General features: G+C 37.3%; 6 protein-coding genes and 1 non-coding gene across 8 annotated transcripts; 3 read left to right on the top strand and 4 right to left on the bottom strand.

The window, feature by feature from the left end:
- Nucleotides 1-1,007: 1,007 nt before the first annotated feature.
- On the bottom strand, nt 1,008-3,895 carry LOC18607936 (Vacuolar import/degradation, Vid27-related protein). The gene is made up of 2 exons (XM_007042362.3): nt 2,161-3,895; nt 1,008-1,590 (listed from the first exon to the last, which is right to left on the bottom strand). The coding sequence occupies exons 1-2, from the start codon at nt 3,811-3,813 to the stop codon at nt 1,309-1,311; spliced, it is 1,935 nt and encodes a 644-aa protein (XP_007042424.3). The 5' UTR covers nt 3,814-3,895; the 3' UTR covers nt 1,008-1,308.
- A 1,400-nt stretch (nt 3,896-5,295) lies between these two features.
- Nucleotides 5,296-6,977, bottom strand: LOC18607935 (EKC/KEOPS complex subunit tprkb-like protein). Its single transcript, XM_007042360.3, has 6 exons — nt 6,860-6,977; nt 6,352-6,418; nt 6,115-6,237; nt 5,941-6,024; nt 5,767-5,853; nt 5,296-5,668 (listed from the first exon to the last, which is right to left on the bottom strand). Exons 1-6 carry the CDS (start codon nt 6,925-6,927, stop codon nt 5,582-5,584), a joined length of 516 nt encoding a protein of 171 aa, XP_007042422.2. The 5' UTR covers nt 6,928-6,977; the 3' UTR covers nt 5,296-5,581.
- An 80-nt stretch (nt 6,978-7,057) lies between these two features.
- On the bottom strand, nt 7,058-7,130 carry TRNAR-CCU (transfer RNA arginine (anticodon CCU)). Its single transcript has one exon. It is a non-coding gene; the product is annotated as a tRNA-Arg (tRNA).
- Nucleotides 7,131-7,539: 409 nt separating this feature from the next.
- Nucleotides 7,540-10,443, top strand: LOC18607933 (Leucine-rich repeat (LRR) family protein). Its single transcript, XM_018115982.2, has 9 exons — nt 7,540-7,615; nt 7,852-8,395; nt 8,819-9,282; nt 9,381-9,516; nt 9,678-9,749; nt 9,859-9,927; nt 10,039-10,110; nt 10,209-10,280; nt 10,413-10,443. Exons 1-9 carry the CDS (start codon nt 7,540-7,542, stop codon nt 10,441-10,443), a joined length of 1,536 nt encoding a protein of 511 aa, XP_017971471.1.
- Nucleotides 10,444-10,861: 418 nt separating this feature from the next.
- SCO2 (protein disulfide isomerase) lies at nt 10,862-12,951 on the top strand. Of its 2 annotated transcripts, none has more exons than XM_088803669.1 (3): nt 10,862-11,482; nt 11,588-11,714; nt 11,830-12,620. In XM_088803669.1, the coding sequence occupies exons 1-3, from the start codon at nt 11,114-11,116 to the stop codon at nt 11,940-11,942; spliced, it is 609 nt and encodes a 202-aa protein (XP_088659795.1). In that variant the 5' UTR covers nt 10,862-11,113; the 3' UTR covers nt 11,943-12,620. The 2 variants fall into 2 exon arrangements, with proteins under 2 accessions (XP_088659795.1, XP_007042421.1); XM_007042359.3 differs by lacking the exon at nt 11,830-12,620 and adding an exon at nt 12,634-12,951 and having other exon boundaries at nt 10,867-11,482.
- A 137-nt stretch (nt 12,952-13,088) lies between these two features.
- On the top strand, nt 13,089-14,021 carry CML30 (Calcium-binding EF-hand family protein). Its single transcript, XM_018115983.2, is given in 2 exon segments — nt 13,089-13,557; nt 13,560-14,021. Coding segments are annotated over 2 exon segments (552 nt in total). The 5' UTR covers nt 13,089-13,226; the 3' UTR covers nt 13,781-14,021.
- Nucleotides 14,022-14,625: 604 nt separating this feature from the next.
- On the bottom strand, nt 14,626-16,735 carry LOC18607931 (Tetratricopeptide repeat (TPR)-like superfamily protein). The gene has a single exon (XM_007042355.3). The coding sequence runs from the start codon at nt 16,656-16,658 to the stop codon at nt 14,817-14,819; it is 1,842 nt and encodes a 613-aa protein (XP_007042417.3). The 5' UTR covers nt 16,659-16,735; the 3' UTR covers nt 14,626-14,816.
- Nucleotides 16,736-18,739: the final 2,004 nt, after the last annotated feature.

Raw genomic sequence — 18,739 nt, 5'->3', positions numbered from 1 at the left:
AGGGGCCTGGGGGACTCAATACTTGGCTAAAGCCGAAAGTTGACGGCTTGGTGCTGAATTGCATCAGCATTGTCCCTTGACGAAGAGACCAAGCAACAAGACGGGGCAAGCTCACGTGGAGGAAACACGCCCGTTTTCTGGCTGTCCAAGGAATCCCCTTTCGTAGGTCCGTTTCTCTTCTCCCACTTCAGATCCAATAATAGTCTTTACCCGCAAATGGAATTTTCCACGTGATCAACGTGGAGACAACAAAGATCTACTTCATATATTTTTAATCAGGAGTTGTTCTTCAATATCCTAGTGTTACTGTTCTGACAAAAGTCTTATATCATCAGTCATTTAAACGTAAAGACACAGAGACGCAATCTCAAACATCATGGTATTGGGAATTTGGGATTGATATGATTCATGGTCTCCCTCTGAGACGAAGATTACTATTTCTGTGCAGGAGCAGACAGCAAATGGGTTCAAAATGAGCCCCATTTCTTGAAGAACTAACCGACCCATGTCGGCTGAGATTTGATTTGACATTGCAATTAGATTGCAAAACTATAAGTAAGTGTAGCATTTGCAGCTGCCATCCAACTAGCCATACATAACGTAAATCTAAATGGGTTAGGGGGAGGTTAGTTTCTCACTTTGTCAAATATCAATCAATGTGATGTTAGACCCACTTTTAATAATCAAAGTTAGGTCTAATGGCTTTTCGTGATTTTCACCTCCTCCATCTTTATTGGTGTTCGTTTAGTGCGGCTGTTTGTTTTAATTGGATGGAAAAAGTCAGGTCTATTAGCCCAATAGGAGCCCAAGTAGGTCACGTTAGATAACATGCCGAATCTAATCTGATCACAATTCAATGGAAATGGAACCATAATAACCCGTTAAAGGAAAAGGTCTCCGCCCAACACAATCCTTAAGGTTTGGGTCCAATCTCCGGTTATTTGGGCCTGAATTGCACCTCAAGCACAAATCACAGGGCAATGGATTGGATCCTAGTCTCTCTTGCCTTTGGTGAACCAATCAAAATAAATTTCACTAACAAGAAATTCACATAAAGATAATTTACAAGCGCAAGAACAATCAATCCCAGCTCTTTTCACCAACTATAAAGCCTATAACTATTTGCAAATGTATCAACCAGAGAATGAAAATCATAGATACAAAAACCCAAGATTTGGTATGCTATGGGGAAAAAAAAAAGAAAAAATTAAACAAATTTAGATACAGAAACAAAGTATATTAATGCCGTAGAAGCAACCCTACAAACAGCTGGGATTACAAGCATCTAAAGAAAGGTGTTGAGCAATGTCACCGTCTGCCAGAGAGGCTGATCGAGCTGACTTTCATGGGAGTTGCCACAACCAGCGGAGCTTCCGGTGAGTCACTAACAGCAAACTTGTCATGCATGAATCGAGACTCTACAATAGACTCGTCCTTCAATACAATCTTGTAGCAATAACAACTCTTGAGGCCCTGCTGATTCCGATAGCATTCATGAGCACTGTTCTTCACTTGCTGGAAATCCCATATCACACTGAACTTGCCCACAGTTGCAACTAGGTGACGCTCTTGTTTACCATTCTCGGTGACCTAAAGTGAGTACACGAAAGTCAGTTCCAAAAGTAATTTATGTCATGTAGTATCAGAGTGACAAGATGTAGCAACACAAATGGACATTTAAACTATCCAATGTCAATGATTAAGAATGGAGAAAAATTATTTAATAAGATTCACCATGACATTATATGACTTAAAGCAAACACAAAGCCTGGCCTGGCCCAAGCAACTAACAATTTTCAAACATGTGTATAGGCTCTTCAGGTAAAACAAATATGCCAATAACAAATGCAATAATTATGATGCATTTAGAAGCACATTCATATTGAAGAAAAACATCAAGCTAAACATGAATGAAAATATGATGTGAGGTTTAAGACATCAAGGAAATATAAAAAGAAAGATTAAATAAACCTATTAGGCTAATACATGAGACATCGAATGATATGCACATTAAACAAAGTAATGTTTAGTTAAATAAGAATCCAAACATAAAAAAACAGGAAGTTCAGTTCAGCAGATTACAAGAAAAGGCTGAAAAATAATAATGTAGATGAAAACTTATAAAGGAATGTGTCACGTATTAAAGTAATTTGATCTTACCCATGAGAAATGGCCACCATGAAATTTATTGTTGTTCCCAGCAAGATGCGAATCCAAAGGAGTCAACTTCAACAATCTGGGTGCCGGAATCCTATTCCCCATTCTACCACTAAATCCAGTCTTTGTCTTTCCATCTTTATCGGTAAAAAGAGTGCAAATAAGAATCAGATATGTATCAGTTGTGCCCAACACCCACTTCCCATCATAGGTAACATCTACATGAGTAATTGGCGAACCAAGCCCTGGGAAGGCAGTCTTGGCCTGCCTCATTGAGGTCTTTGAATACAACCTGATCTTCCCATCAAGCGACCCAACCACAATGGATCCATCACCGGTACTTGCAAAGCACTGAAAATTCGTCCCTCTTGAGAACTGATGCCCTTGTGTCCAATGCAATACAGGTGAACCACTTGTGGCAATATTCTGGACCATCCCTTTCCTATCTCTCATATCCCACTGACACAACCTATTATCATCCAAGCCCAAAAAGGTTGATTCAGATGGATCCAATTGTGACCCTTTGGTATCGTTGGTAATATCCCTCATCGTAATATCAGTCCCATCCTTCTCAAACTTCCATTCTGTAACAATCTTCCCTGTCTCTATATCAACCTGCTTAAGCTCAGTAGCATTAGGCTTCCCTTCATTCGCCGGACTCATAAGCATCATATTTGTCTCAGCCCTCATCAGCAGTGCCTTTTTCGGGGTTGAATTTTCCATATTTACCCCACTCCTATAACTCCCACCATCAAACTTAACACAAATACCTTTCCCATGAATCCCACGGTTAAAGTTCCTATAAACCTGAACACCCAAATCATTTACCAAGAAACTATTATCCAATGCACCTAACGCCAAACTCTGAACACCTCCATTTGCCGCCTCCTCAAACTCCTCCATCAATTCTTGGCTCCCTTTCACAGGAGTTGAATCCAAGTTATGATCCTCTGCATCTTCCCACATCGAATCATCTGCTGCCTCGGGTTTAACCCACCCCATAAACTCCTTCCCATAAACCTTAACCTTATTCTCCTCACTAGCTTCCATGCCATAAACATTCTCAAACAAACAATTTTGAAATTGGGTCACAAAATTCCTATACCCTTCATCAGTTAAAAACTTCAAAGCCCAAACAGCTTTTTCAACAAAGTCAACTCTTTTTTGATCCCCAAACATTTTCAATTGCATTTCAGTTGAAACCCTAGCCCTAACTTTAGACCCCACTTTCAAAACCCACCAAGACTCCCCCTTTCCACCTCCACCATCTGATTCATCACCATCCTCATCATCATCACCGTTAATTTTCGATGTCTTGATGAAATTGTAAGAAGTGAGTTTATCAGAAACTACCCATTTGGCTTTGGGGGTGTTTCCTCCTATGTGAAGATAGAGCTTTACCGGGTTTTTGAGATTAGGATTTGGCTGTTGTTGACGAGAATTATATTTCAGTTTAAGGGATTTGAGTTTAGCATCGATATCGTCGATGCTTTTGTGAGTACCTGAAGAGGAAGTAGAAGAAGAAGATTGAGGGTTTTGGTGATCGCCTGAAGCGTCGTCGTATTGCTCCTCCTCCTCCTCCTCTTCTTCTTCTTCATAGTCTTCTTCGGATTCTGAGTCTGTGATGCGATCTTCCCGGCTTTGAGAAGTGCCCATTTGTCAGATTCTATTGATTTGCAGATATGATAGAAAAGAGCAAAATTTCAAACTATTTTTCGGAGTTAGAGCTTATGATTGCCGATTCAGATTATGGTGCAGTCGGTTATTGCTTTTATAAACTAGACTTTGCCACTTTGGTGACCGGCTATTACCAGTTAGTACCTCTTTTCTTCCTTCTTTAATGTGCCTTTTTCTTTTTTTTTTCTTTTGCTTTTGTTTAAATTCCTCTTTTATTTAAAAAAATTGATAAGTAATTACTCAGAAAAGAAGAGGCAGACTGCCTAAGAATTTGAAATGTTGATGTGTGTATTACGTATCAACATTTGGATGAGAAAGTTGAGATGATCGTAATAATCGATATCTTTGTAAGGTTTGAATTTCTTAATTGAATTAAGATGGGAGTTTGAATTGATTGAATTCAAAAAAATTTCTCAATCAAATTCGTCACAATTACGTATCAATTTTAAAATGAGAAAAAGTTGATTTTATATTCAAAATTGAGAATTTTAAAATTAAGTTACTAATTGTATTGCCATTCATAAAGTCTGTTTAAATAATTATATATATATATACACTTGCTTCTAATTGTGTATTTACATTTGTTAAGCATCACCTAATCATTAGATAACAAAAATAAATTAACTAATTCCTAATCAATTAATTCTTTGAGCACATGGTAATTAACTTTTAGATTTGTTAATTGTTAATATATCTTACTCACATATATTTTATTATGTACAGTTCACGTGTTATTTTATAATTTAATAAATTTATTATTTTATATAATAATTAATTTTTTAATTATTAATATATTTCACTCACATATATCTTGTTACATGCAGTTCTCTTCTATAATTTAATAAATTCATTATTTTACAATGGCTTTTAAGACTGTTGGTAAGTGTGAATGGAGACAACAAACTCATCATATTTCTTTGCTAAATTGGAGGCCAATGATAATACCCAAAGCATTGCAGTGCTATATTCAATCCCAATATGGTAATTGGAAACAGGTGTAAGGTGATTTTAGTTTGTTTTGAGTTCATTTGAGAAGGCATTGACTTAGAAATTGGTAGCTAGTATTACATAATAGCAATCTTAAAATTTAGTTTACATTTCCAATTAGTTTCAAAACCAGGGTAGATGGGAAAATCGAGGGACCCATGCCCATCTAAAGAGATATTGGAAAGGGTATTATTAATTATTCTTGATAAAATAAAATGCTACCTTGATTTCGCTAAAGCACCGGCTATTACCGGTTACCAGCGTCGATAATAACGTGGTGCGAAATCTTCGCAGCTAAGCAAAAACGCCGCGTTGGCCAAAGCTCGCCTTTGCCTCGCGTTATAAGAACGCAACCGTTAGTACGTGTTTGGGTCGTGTTTGAAGAAAGTCCAAAACAGCTTTGGGTTTTCCTTCCCCATTAAACATATAAATAACACTTGAGGGCAACGCCTTACAACTTTTGACATATAAAGAAGCTGCAACATAGCATGATTCATAGCACAAAAAATAACAGTTTATGTTTGAACTCTAGCGTTACATAGAATTCCATAATCTAAATTTCCAAGCATTTTAACCAGAACTGTTTAACCACAAATACTTCGGCGTTGCCATTTCTTTCGCTCCATCCCCTAAGAAGCAATGCCTCGTGAATCGACATTGTAATTACAGAACACTAATCCTCATTACTGAAAGACAAGAGAAGCATAGGAAGCCAGAAAAACAACGAAAGGATGAAGATAAGACAGCAACTTCACCGTTCTCATAAAGCATCCCGAGCAGCAATTCGACATGTTATGGCATCTGCAAGGGTGGATACCCCTAGCTCTGGGCCAGTTATTTTGTAGTGCTGAAGAATTACCAGAATATAATCAATTGATCATCGAGTGCTACAAGAAGGATAAACGTGATGAATAGAAACAAATCCGGGAGATCAAGTTCACAAACCTTTTGTATCTGAGCTTGGTCTGCTCTTCCTTCCAACTCCTCTAAATCAATCTCTTTTCCATTGATAAGCTTCTCCACAGCTTTCATCTACCAGGATTCTAATAAATCATTAACATATTGTAGGAGGGATATATTTGAAAACAAAATCAGTACGTGCAGATGATGTAGTATTACCTCATCAGGAGAAGCATTAAATCGGGCAGCAAGGACATAACTTGAATTGTCAGAGATACCACATCTTTTCAATGACTCTGTAATCTGAGATAAATTTTGTGTTCGTGGTTGTTAAATCTCAAAAACTGAAAATTGGGTAATGAACTAGAGTCATAAATGCTTGAAGAACATTACATGCTTAGATCCTGAGTAATTGTAAACAAGTTCAGAATGTAGTGTGCGTGTAGTCAATGACTCCCGCGACTTGACAATAAGTGTCTTATGTGCCGCAGCTAGAACAGGGAAAACATCTGGAATCTGTCTCAATCATCAATACACATGATATCAGAAAACCTATAGAAAAAAAAAAATCAGGACATTGAACTAGAGCAAAATTAGAATTGGCTAGAAATAAGAACTCAGGGATCATACAAGTGATGCATTAAGAAATGCAACTTCAGGATCCAGTTTCCCAGCTTGCATTGAGTCTAGGAGTTCCCTGCGAGATGAGAAGCAAATTTAGGAACTAAGTTTATATAACAAACTCTTTCTCTTATCTGGAGAAAAACAAAAATGTTTCTTCATTTCTCTTGGAGGCATTTTGTATCAAATTTGACAAGTTAATTACCCAATGTTAGCACATAAAAGAATAGTTGCCAGTACTATTTTCCAAGAAATCCCATACTAAAAGAGCTTCATGGGGTGTGAAAAAACTCGAATACCCTAATCAGGCTAATGGAATTAAAGACCAACACCTCATATTGGTTGGAACAGCCCTAAGATACCACGTTTGCATAAATTATCAACAAATTTGAGAGTTTGTCCAACATTTAGAATGGTACAAAAATAACAGCAAATAGAAACCACTGCATAAATCTTCCATTAAACTAATAAAATAAAGCGGTTGGCTTTGAGATAAGGAAGGAAAGGGAGAGAGTACTTGGAGTTGGTGACGTCGGTGAAGAGGGCAAGAGAGAGAGTGTTGCCATTGATTTCAAATACCTTCATCTCTATTCTCTGCTCTGCCAAAGCAACAATCAGGGCCTTGGTAATGGACGCTAGGGTTTTAGGTTGCATATGAACCAAATACGGCGCGTTTAGTCGGAAAAGACAAAAAAATAAAAATAAGCCGAAATTTCGCGTCAGGTAGGGGTCGAACCTACGACTTTCTGCTTAGGAAACAGACGCTCTATCCACTGAGCTACAGACGCTTTGGTTGTATATAATGTAACTGTAACTAATATATATTCATGTGAAGCTTATTTGTTTGATGCATGATGTAATTCAAGTTGTATGGATGGTTTAACAAAAATAATAATAAATAAAAGGATGAATTCTCAATATACAGATCCAATAAAAACCGTAATTAGCTATTACATAGTTTTTTAAGAAGTGAGAGAATGGAAAAGGTGGGTCATTGGGGTGACCTGGTCAAGCATGTTCATGGATTCTGAATTGCATTTCTATATTCATGCATAGCGCTTGACGTGTCAACCCCTGAAGAATTGGAAGCATCCGGGTATCCAACCTTCCCTTCTCATTCCCTCTCCCAAGAAAATAAAAAAAGAACCTCTCAAAATCATATTCTTTCTGGAGGTTAATTTGCTTTCCCCCTTGACAATGTCTCTCTCCATCTTCCTCCTATGGCTGGTCAGCACTCCCTTGTTGGTCCATTCTTCCCCTGATCAGCCTAGAGGTAACATATTTTACCAATGCATGCATGTTTCTCTACAAAATATATACATTCGTAACGTTTCAGGATAAGAAATACACATTTTGCCAATTTGGCTACTTTGTTTTGTCTTTTAATTTTACTTGCAGAGCATACTTTCTGGGTCATTGAAGTATATGTTTCTTTCTATTAGTGCTATCCTATATATATATATATATCTTTCTGTTTCGTTTACGCATGGTCGCCTTGCCTTGATGCAGGTCTGTTGATAACCTGCGGCTCCTCGGTTAAACAAACTGTACCCGACACCAAAGTCACGTATATCCCTGACGATGGCTTCACATTAGTCGGAAACAAAACAGCTCTTAAGAACAAAGATTTGCTGCCCGTATTGACAACATTGCGATACTTTCCTGACAAGTCAGCCAGAAAATATTGCTACAAATTCCAAGCAATTAAAGGAGGGAAATATCTAGTGAGAACTATCTACTATTATGGAGGTTTTGATGGAGGGAAAGAGCCGCCGGTGTTTGATCAGATCATTGGAGGGACTAAATGGAGCATTGTTAATACCACGGAGGATTATGCAAATGGACTGACTTCATTTTATGAGATTATTGTGGTTGCCCCTACCAAAACCCTGAGCGTTTGCCTTGCAAGAAACACGCACACGGCTTCCAGCCCTTTTATATCAGCTATTGAAGTGATTACTGTTGATGATTCTATGTATAATTCCACAGATTTTGCTAACTATGCGCTTGTTACTGTGGCAAGAGGTGCCTTTGGAAATGAGGACAGCATCAGGTAAGGAAACTAAACCATTTCTTTCCCCTTCAGTTTGAAAGCATATGCTGATTATATTGTTGTGTTTATATGTATGTATATGTGCAATCAATGATGGTTGCTTAGGAAGCTTTCTGAGAAATAATAGTTTCATCACTAGAATAGATGCACTTCTAGAAATGTTATCTCAGGATATAATGCCTGAAAAATAGAGAATATGGCAATAGGAACAAATTGAATTCCCAAATTGGCTTTAGAAGAGTCTTAATTAGGAACAATATCATACATTGGATTTAAATTAAATACACTTAATTTGAATTGCACATGCAATTACCTTGAATTTTGGAAATGAAGCAAAAGATAAAAGAAGGAAAGAGGAATTAAGTAGAACTACAAGCTTGGAAGAATTGATCAGGAGTTAAATGTGCAATCTTTTGAACCTAGCTTTCCAGATGATCCACAATATCGGTTGTGGCAACCATTCAAGGACAATAACTCCTTTGTTTCAAGCCAATCCAGTGTAAGCACTTCAGAATTTTGGAACAAGCCACCAGCCAAGGCATTTGAAACGGCAATCACAACAAGCCCAGGGAAGAAACTTGAAGTCCAGTGGCCACCTCTGTCACTTCCAAGCACCAACTATCACATTTCATTGTATTTCCAGGACAATCGAAAACCGAGCACAAATAGCTGGAGAGTCTTCAGTGTTTCAGTAAATGGGAAGACTTTCTACAGTAATCTCAATGTCACAACTGATGGTGTAACTGTGTATGCATCGCAATGGCCTCTATCTGGGCAGACACAGATCAGCCTGACTTCTGACACTAAAAGTTCTGTTGGGCCCCTAATCAATGCTGGTGAAGTCTATCAGATTCTGCCTCTTGGTGGAAGAACTCTTACAAGAGATGGTAACTGTTTCTCAGTCACTTGTTTCACCAACCATGCATCCATCATAACAATCCCTTTTTGACTGGTTTTACTAATGTGTGCTCCTTGGATTTCCCAGTGGTGGTTATGGAAGAATTGGCGAGAAGCTTCGACAACCCACCACCTGATTGGACAGGTGATCCATGCCTGCCCCGGGAGAACTCATGGACAGGAGTTACTTGTTCTAACGATGAAATGGCTAGAGTTGTCTCTATGTAAGTTGTGCTGAATTACTGATATCATTTCAAGCAGCCCCTTGAGCACAGTTAATATCTCTAAAAGGGGGTGCGAAAAGTATATTATAACACATATTTGGTCACTTACATACTGATTCTGTCGCTGTATTTCTCCTTTTTTTCCCCTTAATGATATGAAGGGATCTTACAAACTTTGGGCTCTCTGGCGTTCTGCATCCAAGTATAGATAATTTAACTGCTCTCCACCATCTGTAAGTAAACTAGCTTCTTCAGTTATGCTACCAAACTCTCCTACCTCCTCACCTGTTCTTTGCTTGCAAGTTGCAATGATTGCTATTCATTGGAATCATCTGCTTGCAGTTGGTTAGGTGGGAATCACATCTCTGGTTCCATCCCAGAGATGAATTCATTGGGTCGGCTTGAAACTCTGTATGTTCTTTGACAAATGCTTGCTGACTGTGTTCCCTGCTATATTTTATTCTCTGCTTTATTCAATTTATTGCATTAAATTAATCTGGTGTTGTTCATTATCCCTGGAAGGCATTTGGAGAACAACGATTTTACAGGGCCAATCCCCAAAGCGTTAGGCAAACTTGGGAGTCTACGTGAGATGTAAGTGTGTGCCAGGGGGAACAAAAATCGAAATCCTTACGAAATAGTCTCCTTTTTCACTTTAAAACATTAACCGGATGGTTTGTGAATGGTGACAGATTGCTTCAGAACAACAATCTTGATGGTCCGATCCCTGAAGCACTACGAGGAAAAAAGGGCATAAATCTTCAGTAATAACAATTCCTTAAACTCTCTCTCTTTTAATATAGACAGAAATTCTAGAATGAGTCTGATTTGCTTTCTCCAAAGCTTATGGCAAGACTTAATTTGGATTGAACCATTGATTATGCTTCTGGGTTTAGGGTGTCCCCTGGAAATAATCTATCAGCATAATGCTAACAAAGAAGGTTACAAGAGAGAGTAACAAAAGTTTCAGCACCAAGCATAAGATTGCATTGGGACTACTGGGAAGTGGGAACCAACTGCAGCAGGAGGACAGTGGAGAGAGATCCATCGGCTGCTTTGTTTCTTGCGGGAAGCTCTTAGATATTTCTGTGTGTCTGATCTCACCTTGTAATTATGCAATGCTAGAATTGCTTGGTCTTGATAAATCAAAATTGAGCTGAGGAACATACTGTAACTGTACACAAAAATCCTGTATACAGTAAAAAACGTACTGCTTGCATTACATATACTAGTTTAAAACTCCTTTGAGAGTTAAATGGTGAAAGCTGATAGCTAGTGTCTCTTTGATCTTTTTGTTTATTTCTTATTATTTAATCAACTTTTTCTGTGTAAAAAGGTCAACTGATATTGTGACATTGTACGATTAGGACCAAAAATCTGGTTAGAGAATTAAGAAGTGGGCCCGCCAAAATCCTCTCGGGGTAATCCATAGCCAAAACTGCGGCGAAGCTTTGCAAAATCTCCCATTCTTGTCGGTCACCAGTCTCCGCTCTCCAAATTTTGCCTCCCCACTTCACACTTTCTCTGCATCCTTTAAACGATACAATCATTAGTAGAATCGTCTCAAAGTTGCCTTTTGTTTTTATTTTTTACCCGAATGTTACCTCCAAACCCTAGCCTTTTTCACGCAAAGCCATCCCCACTACTCCCTTGCCTATCCCGGACCTCCCTCCGCTGCTCCGCCACCGGCGAAATTCCCGCCGGCCTAATATTCCCCAAGTGGTTCCACTTCCCGACCTCGACCACGGCAAGTTCCGACATTTTCGGAGGAGGTGTCCGAATCGGACAAGACAACCTCGAAGCTCCCGCGGGTAGCAGCATTAAGGTTAAGAAATGGTCGAGGAACAGAGAGAGTTATTTGAGTAATGACGATGATCCTCTCCCTCTTCCCATGACTTACCCTGATACTTCCCCTGTTACCCCAGAAGAAATTGATAAGCGACTCCAATGTGATCCCAAAATTCAGGTCTTTTCTTTTTTTTTTCTTTTAGATCTTTCTAAATTTGGTCCAACATTAAAGTTTTAGCTTTAGAGATTGAATTGGTTTAATTTTTATTGGTTTTGTTTGTAGGATTGTAAGGAAGTGGTATATGAATGGACTGGGGAGTGCAGGAGTTGTCAAGGGACTGGACTTGTCAGCTACTACAATAAAAGAGGCAAAGAGATTATTTGCAAATGTATACCTTGCCTTGGAATTGGTAAATGCTTCTTCTTCTTATTTGCTACCAGAAAGTCGAAATTGAATTCCAATTTGGAAGGTTTCTGCCTTTTCTTATGACTTCAATTATGATACTACTTAATTATTTTTACTAGGAAGCATAGTTCAACATGTAAAAAGTAAAGCAATTTATCGATTCAAGCTATTTGATGAGAAGGAGATCTGGAGAGTCCCTCAAGTTACAACTATGGGTCATCATATGGTCTAGATTTCAAACAAAAGTTGCTGGTTAAGCTTTAGTCATTTCATGTAGTAGAGGTTTTTAATGTATGTTTAAAACTTCTTCTTTTTTGTCTTGTCCTCTTTCCTTGTTGGCATTGGTTGTAAACGTGAAGCTTTCCAAGGTTTTGATGAACTGCGTATGTTGGTTTAACACATCTAATACGAATTTTGATGCTTTTTGAGAAATTTAAATCGTATGCTTCTGTTTTCTGTGATTTTTTTACTGTTCTGATCATGTCTTGAATAGTCTTATTGTTGGTAGTACTTAAAATTTGATTGAAAGGAGTAAAGGTAACCCCTTTTGCCATGTTTTTCTAGAAGGAAATATTAGAATACTTGACAATATAGCAGTCATTAAGATTTTAACTTATCAAGAAACTTTATTTATGGGGGGTGCTTTGAAGGCTTTGGATTGAGTCATTATCTGATTACATTTTAGATTCCAGGATTTTGTTCTCCAGCTCTGTGTGCATGTGTCCGATATTGAGAAAATCTTGAATAACTTCTGTTAATATTATTTGTTTCTTTAACCTTGGTTTTGAATGTAGACACTGAACAAAGTTGCTGAATTTGATGAGTAATTTTCTTTGATTGTTTGATGACTAATGTAACAAGTTTTTGGCTTTTGTTTTCAAATACCGACCAGAATGTTACATTCAATACTGTCACCATTGCAGGTTACGTGCAGAAGATAACAGCTCGTAAGGACATTGAAGTGATGGAGGATTTGGATAATGGAAAACCACCGTGACATAAATATAGCTTTTCTTTTTAAGCGGGAATAATTTGTAAACAGCTTGTCTGAGTTCTATTCTTTTAACACCTTTTTCCAACATTTCATGTAGATTACCCTTTACATGGATAGAGGTGAAAGGCAGCCTCTTTGCGAGAAAATTTAGGTTAAAAGATTAGTCTGGTTGACACCTATCAGAGGCTAAAGGAATTGCTTGTAACTTTATCAAAGAATGTATTCTTAAGGTTCTCTTCCTCTGCCACATCTCTGTTCTCATCCTACTTTGTCACTTTAGAATCTTTTGTTCATTGGTGGCCTGCAAGCTGATCGAGAAAGAAACAGTAACCTCAAAGGCAATTTATCTCTTGCTTTAGAATCAGAATAACAAGTCTCATGTGACCCGAACATTCTATAAAATTGAAAGGCACCTGACTTACGCAATTCAAACGTTGAAAGCTGTTTACATTTACGTAATGTACTAAGCATTGCATCCATATTTCTGTTTCCGGCTCTCATCCGCGCACAGCTCCAGCAGTCATGTCAAATGTTAGTTTTCTTGAATTCCAGTACAAGCTTTCGAAGAACAAGTTCTTCCCCAAACCATCTCGCTTATTTTCCAGAGACAGGCAGAACTTGGGCTTATTACCTGCTTCCCAGCCCGATTTAAATGAGCTAAGGGAAGTTTTTAATAAGCTAGACTCCAACAAAGATGGGAAGATTTCTCAGGTGGAGTACAAGGCCATGTTGAGGGCTCTAGGGCAGGGAAACACGACTCGAGATGTGCCCAAGATTTTCCAGGTGGCAGATATTGATGGAGATGGGTTTATCAATTTTAAAGACTTCGTGGAAGTGCAAAGGAGGAGCGGTGGGTTAAGACCATGGACATACAGAACGCATTCCGCACATTTGATCTCAACTGTGATGGAAAGATAAGTGCAGAGGAAGTGATGGAAATATTAAGGAGGCTTGGGGAGAGGTGCACCATCCAAGATTGCCAGAAAATGGTGGCAGCAGTAGACACTGATGGCGACGGTATGGTTGGCATGGATGAATTCATGACTATGATGACTCGCACTATGAAGCTTGACTAAAAGGGGCCTTTCTGTTATATTCCCCGGGTTTCTTTCTTTAATAGCCCAATGTAAAAATGCCGTTTTGGTGCTACCTTTGTTTTCTCTGTTTAGCAGGTAACAGTTGTATGTTTCAAAGAACAGAACTTGCAGCACATTTATTTATATTCTAATCACAATCACTGTCTAAACTAATAGTCATGACGCATTGTTGTTCTGATTGATGATTTTGATATAACCAGGCTCGCTAAATACAGGCTGTAGATCAAATTCACGCTAGGAATAAAGCTCTCTGACTTTAAACATCTTTTTCATAACTCTTCCAGCAATCAGACATCTCTAAGCATTGTATTTAATTTTCGATTTTTGCTCTAACAAACACACAGGATGGTTAACTGATGTTACATTCCATGTCAAACGCTTCAGTTGCACGATTGCAACATATTATCACGTACATAACTGCCAACATTTTTTTTTTAGCATTTGAGATATTGGTAAATTCACTTGCCTTGGACTCTACTGTTTAGCATTCACATCCAAACATTCGGTTCACTGCAACAGTCAAACAGATCAAGATGCCAAATCAATAACACATTACCACCAAGTTTATGTGACTTATAAATGCCTAGAGTACTGTTGGGACCAATGTGTTTTTGTTATTATATTTCTGAGTCCTGGGGAAAACTACAATGGAGCCAAAGTTAAATGCCATCTCTCGATCCCTCCTGCTGAAAGTCTAATGAACTAGTCACCGCTTCTTGAAAGTTTCTACCCCTTAGCTTCTAAGATTATCTAAACTGAAGAGACAGAAATCTCCAGACAATTGAATTCAGAAAATGGTTATGTTGAAGGCAGTCACTAAAAACTTCATAAAAAAAATATATATTAATTGAGCATCAGAACAAGCAGAAGAGTACGTAAGATAGTGAACCGTTCACTTCCAAACACTAGCAACAACAGCTCTTCTGTTCATAGCGATGCATATCACCTAAAATTTTGGAACTTTACATGTCAAATCTAAAACGGGAAGAGTTCATGACATACAAAGTGAGGCCTTTTACCAGTAATCACCACAAGAACATAAGCCATCCTTGAAATGATGGAAACGCTTGTTGTCTCTAATAATCAATTCCCTCCCAACAATCCTAGATATGATCTTGATGGCATTGTGACAGTCACCACATACACGGAGATTCTTGATGATCCTCAGAGTTTGCCTTGCAGGGGTACTGATTAGACCAAATGCAATCGCCAATCTCTCACTGTGGTATAGCAAAGCTTGCTCTTTTGCCTCTTGATCAATGTCATGAAGCACATACCTTGTGTCCGGCACATAACCTCCTTCTTTCATTGATTTCAAAGCCTTCAATTTTTCATCATCCTTGTAAAGTGTTGGATTTCGAAATTCACTGATTCTATTTTTTCCATCCAGCATACTGATTGCAGTACGCTTCTTTGGTGGTGGCGTGGGGATATTATTAGCAACAGCCTTTGATGGGTCAAGAGCAACCATCAACTCCTCAGCATAATCTTCAAGATCAACATCTCCATGAATTTGAGCATAATCCCTCAATGCCTCCCACACTTCAGCAGTTGGCTCAAAAGGCAGTTTTTTCTCAAAATACTCTTTAGCTTCATAAAGATGGCCAGATTTTCCAAGAACACCTATAAGCCCCATATAATGCTCAAACCCCGGAGAAATTCCATACTCACTCTCCATCGACGCAAAATGTATAAAGCCTTCTTCTATAGCTTCTGCACTGCCACAAGCCGAGAGAACTGCAAGGAAAGTCTGCTCATTTGGTTTCAACCCCAATTTCCTCATCTGCTCAAACAACTGCAACCCATCATCTCCCAAGCCATTGTCTGCATACCCATTTATCATCAAATGCCAAGAATCCATATTCCTATCAGGCATGTGATCAAAAACTCTTCGCGCATCAGTCATGCTAGCACATTTTGCATACATTTCAATCACCTTATTGTTCAATCCAAGGTCACTCCTACAAGTCGACTGCAAGAAGTAATCATGAACTTTCTTTGCATCCTCAAGTGACTTAGGATTGTCAATTGACTCAAACAAAGATGAAAAACAATTAGCATCCGCTTTAACTCCTTTATCCATCAATTCAATAGCTTCTTTGACTTTCCTATCATGACACAACTGCGTTAAATCTAGTAGTGAGGGAACTGGCTCAGGCTGCGGATGCTCCACCACATGCCTTTGATTCCGGCTCTCCTGGTGCAATTGACTAGGGTTTTGACTGTTCGGGGCCCTTTCATTAAAATTTCTACCTTGAGGGTAACCTTGATTTTGGTTATTCCACTGGTTTGGGCTTCTGGGCATTTGTGTATTCATCTGATTAGCATTTTGGTATTGAGGATAGCTCTGATTCTGCTGGAATTCCACTGATTTTGATATTGGGCTTCTGGGCATTTGTGTATTCATCTGGGAACTCCACTGATTAGGGCTTTCACGTTGTGGAAAGCCCTGTCCTTGATTGGGATAACCCTGACCCTGATTAGGATATCCCCTTCCCTGATTTTGATAATTAAACTGATTATTACCAGGACCTCCGCGCTGTTGCGGAGGATGGTGGTAACCCTGGTTTTGTGGGGTCCACTGGAGATTTAAATTAGGGCTTTGTTGGCCATGAAAAACCCTAGGATCAGATGACGTTGGCGGTTGTTGGTTTTGGTGGTGTTGCACTGGTGGCATCAGGTACTCGTCTGGGATAGGGGAGGTGCTAAGAGATTTTGCGTTTAGGATGGAAACCTGGGTTCTGTCTAAGTGGCTACTGAAAGTGAAATGAGCGCAGTTAGAACGTACCTTGAAGAGGAGAGAAGAAAGAGTTGGCGATGGGCTCCGTCCGCAACGTATTGCCATAAGGGACGCCATTTTTTTGCTCTTCTTTTATTATTTCGAAGGGGAAATGGAGGATCCTGAATAAAACCCCTAATAAACCCTAGACAGAAGAGGGTGACAGGAGGCTGTGGTTTTCGTAATTTTATGTTGTTGGGCTTCCCGGGCCCTCCCTCTTCGGTGTACATTAATCTGGGTCCGTTTTGGGGTTGGGTTTTGAGAACATGACGCTTCATGATTCCATTTGCCCTCCACGCAAAAACCTAGCACAATGACGAGTTGTCTTTGTTAATTAGTATTATTTTTTAAAATTGGATTAAGAATAAATTTGTCAATATTAAATTTTATAATTATTCTTTAATTATATCAAATTTTACTATTACATTTTATTTTTTTATTTTAACAAAAATATAAAATTTTATTTAGATTTTTTTTATGAGATACAAAAATTATGGCAATCAATTGGTGAGATGGGAAATTGTTAAGTTGTGTAACTTAAAACTTATTAAATCTTTACAAAAACTCTTTTTGATATTATGATGAATTAGCAACTATGTTGTACAATGAGATAAAAATAAGGATAAAATACTCTTACTCCCTAAGTTTTAATTGAAAATACACGAAAGTTTATTAATTTTCAAAATAAACATTTCATCCAAATAATACAAACACCGTTAATAGAAATTATGAAAAACTAAAATATCTTTTTTTTTATTAATTTTAAAAATTATTATTATATTTAAAAAAAAAGAGACCACCGATGCTCCCACATGGGTAGCTTTTTTAATTAATAAAAAATAAAAAATATAATAATTATTATAAAAATTAATCAATGATAAAATTATTTTTTTACCATTGTCATGTCAACAAGTTGACGAAAATATTAACAGTTGACTAATAGCTAGACCTACGTATCTCACGAAAAATATTTTTTTAAGAGGGGGTGTCCATTTCAAAAACTATTGAATCTCCGTATAATTTAAATCAAAATTTAAGAGGTAAAAATATTTTACCCTAAAAATAATGATTTCTTTAACTTCCAAAAATAAAAAAGAACATGTAGTAATGCCTTTATAAAATTTGTAAGAAGGTGTAATCTATGTTGGAACTAATGAGCACAAATTTCATTTGGGCTTTGTTTACTTCAATGAAATTATGAGTAACACGATAACTGTCTTGACCCAAGTTTAAAAAAACCAAACTATTTGTTGAAAGATTATTAGTCTAGTTAATATGGACATTTACTCTTTTGAAGGTTACAAGATCCATTCATTTTATGAATTTATTAATAGAATTATTAGGCCTTTTACCTAACCTTTTTACACCAATAATATTATCCTACTTAACTAGTTGATACAGTAATCTTATATCGGATAAATAAAAAAATTTTAAATTTATAAACAAAGACTTTGTACATTTTAATATGTTAACTTTTTTCAAAAAAAAAAATAATGACCTCATAATAAAGTGATAACAAAATTAACTCAAATTCGATTTCAATGTCACGTCAAGTGTTCAAATAAGTACACTATGTAAAATGATATAATTCAAAATAAAGATGTTGCAATAATGAGAGAATGTTATGAAATTTTACATTAAACAAATAAATGAAAAATTTTATATTTATAAACAAAATTATTACATATTTTAATAATTATTTTTTAAAAACGATAATGATCCCTTGACATTTACACATCCCTCGCATTTTCTACATCTGTGTCCTACTTTTTTTACTTCCGCATTTCTCTTATATTATATTATGAATCTATTATATTATAGGTTGTCTTAGGGCTATTTACTCATTAGGTGATGTAGACTTTTTTTCTTCCACGTTTCTCTTATATTATATTATACAAGATAGTGAATGAAGAAAAAAGGTGTTGTCTTGGGTGATGCACACTTTTTAATGTGTACAACGACAGTATGGTGAATTCTGCAATAAGGTTATTATTTTTTATCTTACTGTAAGGTCAATTAATAAACATCGTTTAATTTACGAGATTAAATTGTGACAATTGATTTAAAACTGATAAAGAAACCTGTAAACCAATTCAACCGGTTAATAAAAAAATAAAATTAAAAAGTTAAGAGAAATAAGAATTCTCTCTCATAGAGGA

Source organism: Theobroma cacao, chromosome 2 (genome assembly GCF_053813885.1).
Source record: "Theobroma cacao isolate CCN51 chromosome 2, ASM5381388v1, whole genome shotgun sequence".
NCBI classification, from domain to species: domain Eukaryota; kingdom Viridiplantae; phylum Streptophyta; class Magnoliopsida; order Malvales; family Malvaceae; genus Theobroma; species Theobroma cacao.
This window is presented reverse-complemented; position numbering and strand designations above follow the sequence as displayed.